Consider the following 11,383-nt stretch of genomic DNA (forward strand, 5'->3'; position numbering starts at 1 on the left):
TGCATTATCCTCCTAACACAACTTCAGCTCTTTGCAAGCATCTGCACAGATAGCATGCTAACGCTAAGCCAGCCAAGAATCCAGAGCGATAATAAAGCTCAGTGAATGCTGACCCCAGCCCAGCAGCCAGACCCTGAACTTCAGCAGGTGACAAACGCAGCGATGAGCAGTCAGGCTAAAGCCTCTGTTTATACTTGTTCATGTTTCTAAAGCAGAATCACCGCAGCCATCACTTTAAAGTCTCTTTGTGCTGGTTTTCATCTTTGCTGTGTGTTCATACCTAAATACTGAGAGAAAGATTGTATGTGTGTCCTCATTAGGACAGGGACCTGGTTTGTGGGACTGTAAACTGTAGGTTTATATTGTTTTGAGTAATGAAGCGAACACAGCACAACAAAGAAAGGAAATACCTTCAATATGCACAGAAATTTGGCCACGCAGCATGTAATCACTATGAAAGTCTTTAAGTCATTCCTGCAGTTTAACAAATTGGTGTGTGCCATATGGCTTCATGGAAAGATAAAGATTAGTTTTAGTAGGATCTTTACCTTGAGGATACTCTTGTTGTGATTTGACACTATATAAACTGAATGAAATGACTGTCTCTGCAGAGCACAGTCTATTTATTCATAAGGCTAACCAAGCCTACTCTTGTTAGCTAATAGCTTAACACTGTTGTCCAAATGTGATCCAACTCCAATCCAGTCCAGTAGGATTATTACTACATATTTTCAAATCCATGACAGCAGAGTAAGCCTGGAGCACATGTGTTCGAGCAGACTCTCATGCATATTTGTCCACGTATTAGTGAATGTGAGTGAATGAAATGCAAATGTGGGCGTGCACAATTGTTGCACTGATGGTGTTGGTGTGCACAAACGAGGAAAGCCGGGCTCTGAGGCATTGTGAGAGCCGAGAGCAGACAGAGTCCTGTTCTGCTGATTACACATCAGTGAATTGAAGCAAGAGAAGTGTGTATTACACAGGAATCTATCATTTGGAGGGCATCTTCAAGACAGGTATGTGCAACAGGTATGTGTAGCTGTATATTCAGTTCCTGTAGTACGTTCTTGTTGAGTAGGAAACTGCTCTAAATACATACATGAAATATTTTCTAGGGTAAGTAATTACCACTGGGAAAAAACAAACAAGCGTAGTACAGAAGTTTGGAGCAGCTGAGCCTATTGGGATCAATTTCTCAAATATGACACTTATGCCTGGAAAATTTTAAAAGAGCATAGTCAGCAACTATTAGACAGCAACAACACTAGGGATGAATTTGGCTGCATTTATTCAAATTCATTTTAATTTTTTTGTCTAAAGTCGTTAGATCTTAAACAGTTTTAGGACATTGCTGACCACGAAAAGGAGGTTTATTTGTTTGAGTTGACACAGATGTTTTTTTCCAATGATGATAATGATTATTCTGTTCTTTTGATAATGTAAGAGCCTTTGTGGATATAATGAACAAAACATAAGTCTGTTATGTAATTAAGTTTAATCCGCAACCTTACCTTTGGTTAAATTCTGCCAGATTCCTCTGAAAATAAAAAAAGAATCCAATAATCAATTGTCAGAGTTTATGCTTAGAGTAGTTAGATTACATCAACGTGCCCCAGAATGAATGAGCAGCTTGTTTTACTACCGTAGCGTTGGAGGCTGATCGTATTAGTTGTTCAAGCTTTCTGGTATTCAGCTGGAGTTTTAACAAAATCAGTGGACGTTGGCGGTGCATAAAACTATTTAAGCTTTGCAACAAAGTTTAAACCATTATAACAAATTGCTTTCTCACTGTGGCAAAATGTTCCTTTTCATGCTCAATTTCACAATGAAGCTTAGTGTTGGGAACTCTCCATTAGTAAGCGACTTATTATTCTGACTTTATAAATTTCATGAGTCTCTGTCAGTTATTCTATAACAAAGGTGGTAGAGTCATGTGTGCAGGTAACAGCTGAGCCTGTGTTTCTGTGTCTGATCAGTTAAAAAGCAGCATGCATAAACTGGGTTAATGACTGAGGTTATTGCTCATTTAGGCACAGTAATAACTCCGTGGGAATGCCAGTTACCCAAATCTCACTGACCCCTCATTACAAAACACCCGGTCTGACGTCAGCCAGGGTACATTTCATAATGGGCACTGAATAGGGCATTCAGTGAATACGCTAATAAGCTGCTTGTTAAACTGGTATATGAAACAAAACAAATAATGTTCTGGCTTGAAATCTTTTTACATTTCAGAAACAAGAAAGAAACCTTGAGTTATTATGTGTGTCTTAGCTGGAAGCTGATAATAATGTTAGCCCAGATACATCAAACGCAGCTGGAGATTGGCTTCCCAAACCATTTTCTGTCTTATCTCTCATATCTCACCGTTTCCTCTCCCTGATCTCATCCTAATTTACCCGCACTAGGCTACATTGTTCTGCTGTTGCATCCACATGTTCAGCCAGTATGCCACAGCGATCCCCATTCTTCCCACCGTGTCATGCTGTCACTCCTTATAATCTGTACACGAAGGGGGTGTACCTCATTTGTCCGTCCGTCCCAGTTCATCAAAGACCAGTGATCCCCAGTGCTGTGGTCTACATTCCCCTAATGATCAGTCACAGTTGGATTCCCGCCTAGTCAGAATGGCTTGGAAGTGATAATAGTGATGGGAAAGGGAGTTTTTCAGAATGCAAGCTGAACAGGAGATGACAGAGTGTGTGTGTGTGTGTGTGTGTGTGTGAGAGAGAGAGGGAAAGAAAGAAAGAAAGAAAGAAAGAAAGAAAGAAAGAAAGAAAGAAAGAAAGAAAGAAAGAAAGAAAAAGCAATAATACTGATTCAGGGCAAGCTTGAAATACAGGAGTGTGTATTAAAGAAAAAGAGATATTGGATGAGTTGGACTCCACTTTAGTCAGTATATCCTGCAGACAATCCTATTGTCTGCATGTGTGTGTGTGTGTGTGTGTGTGTGTGTGTGTGTGTGTGTGTGTGTGTGTGTGTGTGTGTGTGTGTGTGTGTGTGTGTACGGGTTCGTACTATCCTGGTGGGGACCAAAATCCAGGTCCCCTCGGGGTTGAAAGCAATTTTCACACTCAAAATGCGGTTTTACTGTAAGGGTTACAATTAGGTTATGGTTAGGTTTAGGGTAAGGGTTAGGGTTAGGCATTCATTTTTAATGGTTAGGGTTAGGGTAAGGGGCTAGGGAAAGCATTATGTCAATGGGATGTCCCCACGAGGATAGCAAACCAGACATGTGTGTGTGTGTGTGTGTGTGTGTTACTGAGCCATTTCCCAGCCTGTAAGCTGATTAAAGAAAAGGTGTGCTCAGCAGAAAACTTGAGTTAGGCTCTGCACGTGGAGTAGAGTAGTTGCCACCTTACAGCCAAAGCCAGGCACAGCTTTATAAACACCCTATGTGTCATATAATAACATAAGCGCACTAAAGCTGCCGTTAAAGAGAGAGAAAAGGAATGCAGTACACTTTAACTGGATTTGCAGTGCTCTAATCCAACACAGTTATTTAAGCATATACAGAAGACAGTAACAAATTAAAAGAGATACTGGTCCGCCATGCGCCCCAGAACAGCTTTAGTGATCTTTGCTCAGATGTCTGGATTCATACAATAAAAACTTCCAGTGCACATAAATGATATAAAGATGGTCTTCATTTATTATTCGTTGTGCAAAACTATAAATCTGAGAGCAGATGAGTGCAATGAGTTCTGAGGACTGCAGCGTCGTCTGATTCATCCTCATTTTCATACTCGTATGGCCTGTTTTTAGATGTCATCACTTCAAGTATATTCTGTTTTTCCTTTCATTTGTTTCCCACTTGCATAACAATGAACATATATTTATTTTTTTTAAAAAAACCTTTATACCATTATTTTTTTAAACCTCTGATAGCTGAAAGGGAAACAGAAGCTGACATTATCTTTTAAAAACAACAAATCCTGCTATGCAAATGCCAAGTGTCCTAACATGTTTTTTTCCCTCTTAACAATTATTTAAAAATGTTCTTTCTTGTCTGTTCGCTGTAGTATTTCAACAGAGATTGAAAGAGTTATGAAAATACAAATGAAAACATGTCAGTATAGCCCTCAGCGTTTCGCACAGTGAAAATAGACAATGATTCATTGCAGCAGTAATATGAATAAGTTGTTTGAAATGCACTAAAATATTAGTGTATAAAATAAACAATGCTAAACAATGTTAATCACTCTGCTGTTCCCCTCTCCTCCGTCTGTGCTCTTTTGCTTTCATTCAGACTGACTGGCTGGAGGCCAAACAACCTGACTGCTCCAAACACTTCTACATCAGCAGACCTGTCACCATGGCAACAAAACCCACGGATTGGCAGGAGCAGTGCCCTGTCAACTTACTTGACGAGTCGGTCAATGAGTCTTGGGCGAGGGGTGACAACTTCCCTCTGAAAGGCTTAAAGGCACCCAAGGCAGAACCCGAGGAGGATATAGACATCCTGGAGCCTGATGCTCAGGTCAAAACTCAGCGGGAGAAAGAGACTATCTCAAAAATCAAAACGGCTGATGCAACTAAAATGGAAAATGAAGGAACTGCGAGAATTAGGGAGACAGAGGAAGCAGTGATGGGATCAGAGCAAGTTCCTAAAAACCTATCGGGAGGACTAAAGACTCAGGAGGAACCTGAATTTGAGTTATGCGAGGAAGCTTTCCCGCCTACACCTTCCTTGGGTGCCTTATCAGCAGGAGTACACCGTGACAAAGAGGGCTTTTCCAGCCCTGAGGGTGAGGTGGCAGAGTGTATCAGTGATGTTGATGTCATTTCAGACCCAACAGAAGACATTACTTCTTTGGATAGCCAGAATAGTCAAGAATGGCTAAAGGCATCTCAGATGACTGAACCAGCTGATCAGAAGACATATAAACCATCTGTAACAGATGTAATAAGTACCGGTATAGTGGAAAATAATGTGTTACGACCTGCTCACCCTTCTCCCTCTGGCATTAACATTACAGATGACGCGCATACTGTGAGTTCCCCTCCTTTTGCAGATGAAAGTGAGGAAGAAGAGGAAGTGGGCATTGATATTATGGAACTGAACACATTAAATAACAACAGCAAGTCTTTCCAACCTTTATATTTAGCTTCCACTAATCAAGAGCCAGACTCAGCTTTGCATGCAAAACCCTCAGATAAACACCAGGAGGGGCTGTTGTTAAAGAACCAACGTGAACCTGCCCTCAGAGGTGTAAACCAGGAAGCAGGACAACAGGTGCCTGGCCAGGGATCTCCACCTTTGTCGACCGTTGCCATGGAGCCGTCCAATCCAGGTGGGGCTGCTTCTGCTACAGGCTTTGCTTGCGTTGTTGCTGTGAGAGAAAGGCACAGCAGGGCGGGGGAAAGAACAGAGGGAGAAAATGAGCAAACAGGTGGGGAGGAAGGGCAGAAAGAGAGCGGACTTAAAAGGAACAAGCCAGCTGGGCAGCAACACAGCGGGGGACTGTTAAGATATTCACAAACAGTCCAAATACAAGAGCCGGAGATAGAAAAATATAGCTGTGGTGTGTCTCTGAAGCCCAGCAAACACACCAGGATGGAGAATGACTCATGTGACGATAGCCAGAGTGACAGTGGAGTATCAGCTGATTTCTCCCCGTCCAACACTTTGGAGAGCTCTCCATCAACTGTATCCAGAGAGACTCCCATTGAGAGGGAGATCCGAAGGTCTATAGAGCGGGAACATAGCCTGAGAAGATCCAGAGGGCTTCCAAATCTACGCATTACTCCAGAGTATGTAGAGGTTCCCTTAAGAAAAACTGTTCTTTCCAATTCAGTAGCTGCGAAGACTGAGTGGTGTCAAGACAAAGATAGAGAGTTTGCTGGCAAAAAGATGCTGTATGAGATTCAAACGGAGACCCAGAGGGAGCAGGATCTGGTCAAGCTTGGGAAAATTCCAGGTTTTTATGATAAAGGCACAGTCCGACAAATAAGGGAGAAGAAACAGATCTTTGAGACCTTTCAGACACCCAGTGACTCAACTTTTACAGCCTCAACCAGTCGCAGGGCCCCATCAGTTTCTTCTGTCAGCAATGGTTCAACTCCCAAGAAGCAGGAAGACATCTCATCACAAGTGTCCACCACAGAAGACACACGTGTCGAGAAGAGACACAGTTTGGATCTTCTTAGCCCGACACAGACCCCAAACTCTCCCATAGGACGGGGCGTAACCAAAAACAGTCTTCAAGGACCGGGTATCTCACAGGGGACAAGTCGACAAGTCATAATCTTAGAGAACAACCTGAAGAACACAACACAGAAGAAGCACCAAGACAAATCAGAGGGTATTACTGTTGTCGACTCTGGAAGTCCTTACATCTTATTGTCACAGAAAGGAGGGAATGAAAAAGTAACAGAAAAAAGACAAGAAAAGGAGGAGGTGGAGGATTTAGTACCCAAGGAGAACCCCTTTTTCAAGCTGCGCTCTTCAAATAATTTAGAGAAAGTGAAGGAGGATATCCAGGAGGCCCAGAAGAGGGAGAAGGAGCTTCGCAAGCAGAGGATTAGTCTGTATGGGGGCAGTGGTGGTGTTGGTGGTACACAAGGACAAGGAGGGGGAGAAAGAGAGGGAGGAAGGCCAGTCAGCATGGAGTTAAAGAGTCCTGTGCTGTCATTAAACGGACTGTCCGTTGCTGACGCACCTGGGTCATCATCCAAAGGAGAAACTGGACCCTCAGCAGGTTAGTGTAGGCCTGTGTTGGACTCTGGGTGAGCATGTGTGTAAGGGTGTAATTGATTCTGTTTGTGCCCGCCAGCTCACATAGGCTGGTGTGTGTGTATGACTGGTTGAGCGTGGGTGTGTGTGTCATTTTTATATCCGCGGCTAGATGATGAAAAACCCCTGAAACAGCTCAGTGAGCACATTATTTCATTTTCCTTATGGTCAGTGGAAAACCTCAAAACAGCTTTCGAATCTACTGTTAGCTATTATGAGCAATAACTTTGCACTGGAGTCCATAAGCTGGCCAGCCAGAAAATAAAATTCTGTAACTCCACAAAAAATGTAGCACCTAACCTGTCATATTAATTGTGAAAAGCTGAGGCAGGGAAAAACCTGGCTCATATTTCAACGCTATTGTGTCAGGGAAGAAAGGAGCTGGGTGAAAGAGTCCAATCTGGGAATTAAGTCCGAAATCAGCATTCAAAAGGTGGATATAATCTGATACAGAGTTTGTGCATGTGTGTGCGTGTGTGTAGACTATTGCTGCCTATAGTGTATCTCTGGGAAATTTTGTTTGCCTGTATTATACAGTAGTGATTTCCAGGTGGGGTACTTGCTATTGTGTCAGCAATCCAGGGATCTTTATATGCTTGGTTTAAATAGTCAGCTAAGAAAATGGGCTAAATAGTTTAAATAATAAGTTAGTGACCTTAAATAAAGGGAGAAAAACAACTGCTAAATAGCCAAGTTAGCTACAGATAAATAGCTGAAATCAATACAGTTACAATAAAGATGAAACATATATTTATATATTTATATATTTACAGATATTTATATTTTTATATTATTTTTAAAGATATGGGTTTCGGCAGAGAGTTTAGTTTTGAGCTATATATATGTCTGTAACGTACATCTATACTATTAGATTGGTGGATATTCATATTAAACGTAGTTTGAGTTAGTAACGTTAGCTTATAGCTTTAGCTAAGATGAAAGCTAAGGTTAGCTTAAAGCTTTTCCACCTGAGCCAAAATCTCAGGCTCCTCTGAACGCTTGATTTCAAACTTCTGTTTTTCCTTCTCCAGCTCTGCATGATGTTAAAAACAGGATACTGTTATATGGTCATTTCAAAACCAGCCCTGGCAGTGAGCATCGCCCTGCTAACAGAAGGCTCAAACCTTCTGTTGGGGCAAAGATTAAGATAGAGAATCAGGATTATTTTGAACTGTGAATGACGCAAAGCTACTCCAGTAGAGTCCAAGAATAAAAATATGAATAACACAAGCTGAGATTTAAAAAACAGTGCTAAATAATTCAAATTACAAACGTTTGATATATGATTTTGAAGGGCATTTTGAAAGAGTGCTTGGCTGTGATACATCAGAAAAAAAAGACTGGGAGGCATTGCTCTACAGTATGTTTCAGTGTGTTTTTTTGTCTGTGTTGTGTTGCCATGAAGGCTGATTTGTGATTACGTCAGAATGAATGAGTTAAAACGTTGTTGGTTTAACAATGAGTGACATAAACTGACCAGGGTGTGCCCACAAATTACGCCGGACAGTAACTGAAGGTCGTGCAAAGTGCAGCTGCATATTGCTTTACACATCAGGCTTTATTGCCCTTCTGTTTCTTAATTACCACTGCCTGCTTTTAGTTTCTGTTTCTCCACGTTCATGTACAGATTTCTTTCCGTCTGTTCCCTCTGCAATCCTCTGTGTCTCTTCTCATTTCTCTCTGCTGCCTCACGATGTTCAATCTTAATTTGATTCAGTGTTCACACTGCGGTGCTCAAACAACATCACAGGGGCACTTCTCCCTCACTGCTGTTCTTTCTTCATCTGCTTTTCTCTTCTCTTCCAGCACGCCTGTCAGTCAGCAAGTCATTTGTGTGGCCCCCGGTCCAGGCTGAAGACGAGAAGATTACCCGGCCAGAGGTGTGTCAGTGTTACAGCTCATCCGTCACACTACTGATTTTTAGAGTTTGTATAAATTTTACCATGTGGTACTTAATAAAACTTCGCAGTGAGTTTTATTAAGTACTTTCAACTCTAAATTTTAACCTCACCCGTCTAGTACACTTCGCATAGGACATGAAAATGTAGGCAAATCGCCATCCTGAGTCTCCCTGGAATGCAGACAAGAAGATATCAGGTTCCAAAATAATGATGCTTTGTTAACTAAGTCTCTACATTTGACTTGCAACGTCGCATTAAGATGAGCCTTCAGGCAAGTGAATTAAAGGAAGACCCAACATAGAGTGTCGTAGTACGATGCTGATCAACCAAGTGCCACGAGACCAGTGTCAGTGTGTTTTGGAATTTATTGCACAAGAATTAAAGTCATAAAATGTCCTAAAGATCTCAGCTACACCACGTCCAATCAGGAAATAAATCAAGATATCTTAAAACAACTTTTTATTGATTAGCTGTGATCATTTCTGTCAGAGAGGCTAAGTGGAGTCAAATAAATCCAGCAAAATTCTTCCCACAGCATAACAGCTTCCCATTTTCCCCATTTTCCTTTAATTTGTCACGCATCTGTCTGTTTAAAACTGCTCTGGACTGTAATGTGTCAAATGGAGAAAGTCTTGTGGGAGGATGTCAGCATCTCTTTTGCACCAAATATGGGACGCAAATATCTGATAACATACTGAACACACAGTGAGGCTCTTATCTTTATAGATAAGGGATGAAGGCAAACAGCCCTGAGACTGAGAGAGAGAGAGAGCCAAAGAGAGAGGGAAGGAAAGTGTCTGTAGAGTGTGTGTATGTGTGCACACTTGAGCAGTCAATAGCAGGCAAAGAGGAAAGTCAATTGACAATCCCACTGATTTCTGTTACCTTCCTTGTGGGTCTTGCATCTCTTTGATACTCTGGTATCTCTGATTAAAGCGGAGTGCTGCTTCGTGGCTTGAGCTGTTTAATTCAGTTTGGCATTGATGTGCTGGGGTTTAGCTGCATGGTTCAGTCTGACATTAGCAGCGTTTTGCCCTCTTTCCTCTCACTTCCTCATAGCCCCTCCCTCTCTTTCTCTCTCTGCTGGTTGATTATCTGTGCACAGACCTAGTTCCTGATTAAAGTTCAGGGATACATGAAGGATTGCAGGGCAAATTGGTCTCACTTGTTGACTTAGTCATACAGAACATGGCCTTGGATCACAGTCGCATTAACCTCCCTTTGACTTACAGAGGTAATGATGCTCATCCAAAGACATGTCCTCAAGAGGACGCAAATTCATCCCTTTCTTTTTATCTTTTCGCTCTTTTTCCCCCCGTGTTGGCTTTTTGGTTTGGTCTCCCACTCCAACATACTTTTGAATTCTCTTTCTTTTTCTGCTCCTACTCTCCCAACTTACTGCCTGCCTCTTCTTTTACCATGCAATCACCACTTACTCCTGTTCACTTTTTGTTCTCCTTTTCATTCAGCTCCCCCAGAGTCCTCGGACCCCTAGACAGAAGTCTCCTCTAGTGCTGCGCTGGGAATCAGGTCTGATCAATGGACACAACAAGGACTTGGACTGAGAAAGGTCTTTTTACAGAGACCTGCAGACGGGAATAAGGAACAACGATGAAGAGGAAGAAGGAGGGAAAGTGGAGTGAGAAAGAGGTCAGGGATTGAGGCTAGAAAAGGGGTCGGGAGAATTGGGAGCAAGGAACATGATTTGTGGTGGACTAAAAAAAAACCCTGAAGAGTCCTTCAGCAAAGAAGAGATGTGAATGGAGAACGTGGGGCACCTATAAGTAGATAAGCTCTTGGCCTGCTTTGGGTGCTGAAAACCCTTAAGACTAATGAATGTAAAAGACAATAAAAATAAAAATAATATGTGGGAGAAAAGAAGAATTTAGGAGATTTTCAAACAATCAGGAACTCCTTCATCTGTGGATTTCTTATGTTTTGAAAAAACAATGTGTCATCAAGAGTTTTATGTGCTTAACAATATCTACATAGAGGAAATAATTTAGTTTATCACACATGTAAACACCTTATGCAATCTGATACAACAGCCATGTAATAAACCCTATCTTTGCCTAGCTCAGTCTTCTGACTTTTTATTGACTCTGTCAGAATGTTGTTGGGTTTTTTTTTATTGAACTCTTTGGCCATTTTGAAGATTGCAGTTAGAGATCAGTGATATTTGATTGCATTATAAAATAATTACTTTAGCAATATATTTGCAATGACCAATCTTGAGCTAATCTGTATGGCCACTCTACTGGGAACTCAGGATTTACTGGGATTTTTTTGCTGAGAACAGAATTTTCCAGTTCTACCATGGTCATCCAATACCCTTCAGAACACTGGAGCTTAATCATTCTCTCGACCCTTGACGAGTTCAAAGTACTGATAAAATATTAGGTAACCGAAGAGTGCAAACTGCTATTCTGAATTTAGATTTCATATTTTGTGCAAGTTGTACCTCCTTGGTTTTAATGTGCTCAAGTTTTCTGTTTTTATGGAATTGATTTTAATTTCCTTTTTATCTTTTTTTAATTGAATCCTTGATCGAAAACATGCAAGCAATATAAATTAGCACCTCTCAGTGATAATTTGCTACAGGTTTATAGTATTTGATTACATACCCAAGGGGTTCCTAGTAAATTGCTAACTAAAAAATGTAGTGTGCATAGACCAGTGATGCGAGTCAGAGGTGGACTGAAACAGTAAGTCTACCTGGACTCCAGGCCCCACTGTGCTTGCA

The 11,383-nt window shown here is 41.4% G+C and overlaps 1 protein-coding gene across 2 annotated transcripts; it reads left to right on the forward strand.

The window, feature by feature from the left end:
• The first annotated feature begins 750 nt into the window (after positions 1 to 750).
• LOC134629277 (uncharacterized) lies at positions 751 to 10,720 on the forward strand. 2 transcript variants are annotated; one of them, XM_063476485.1, is made up of 4 exons: positions 751 to 1,032; positions 4,253 to 6,704; positions 8,546 to 8,619; positions 10,110 to 10,720. In XM_063476485.1, the coding sequence occupies exons 2-4, from the start codon at positions 4,319 to 4,321 to the stop codon at positions 10,203 to 10,205; spliced, it is 2,556 nt and encodes an 851-aa protein (XP_063332555.1). In that variant the 5' UTR covers positions 751 to 1,032; positions 4,253 to 4,318; the 3' UTR covers positions 10,206 to 10,720. The 2 variants fall into 2 exon arrangements, with proteins under 2 accessions (XP_063332555.1, XP_063332553.1); XM_063476483.1 differs by having other exon boundaries at positions 751 to 1,019.
• The last annotated feature ends 663 nt before the right edge of the window (positions 10,721 to 11,383 follow it).

The sequence above is a fragment of the Pelmatolapia mariae genome, linkage group LG6, assembly GCF_036321145.2.
Source record: "Pelmatolapia mariae isolate MD_Pm_ZW linkage group LG6, Pm_UMD_F_2, whole genome shotgun sequence".
Taxonomy (NCBI): domain Eukaryota; kingdom Metazoa; phylum Chordata; class Actinopteri; order Cichliformes; family Cichlidae; genus Pelmatolapia; species Pelmatolapia mariae.

Excerpts from the sequence above, each read along its gene's own strand:
- LOC134629277 (XM_063476485.1), top strand. The coding sequence starts at position 4,319 with ATGGCAACAAAACCCACGGATTGGCAGGAGCAGTGCCCTGTCAACTTA. Across the intron at positions 6,705-8,545 it reads AGAAACTGGACCCTCAGCAG|CACGCCTGTCAGTCAGCAAG; the intron begins GTTAGTGTAGGC and ends CTTCTCTTCCAG. Across the intron at positions 8,620-10,109 it reads AGAAGATTACCCGGCCAGAG|CTCCCCCAGAGTCCTCGGAC; the intron begins GTGTGTCAGTGT and ends CTTTTCATTCAG.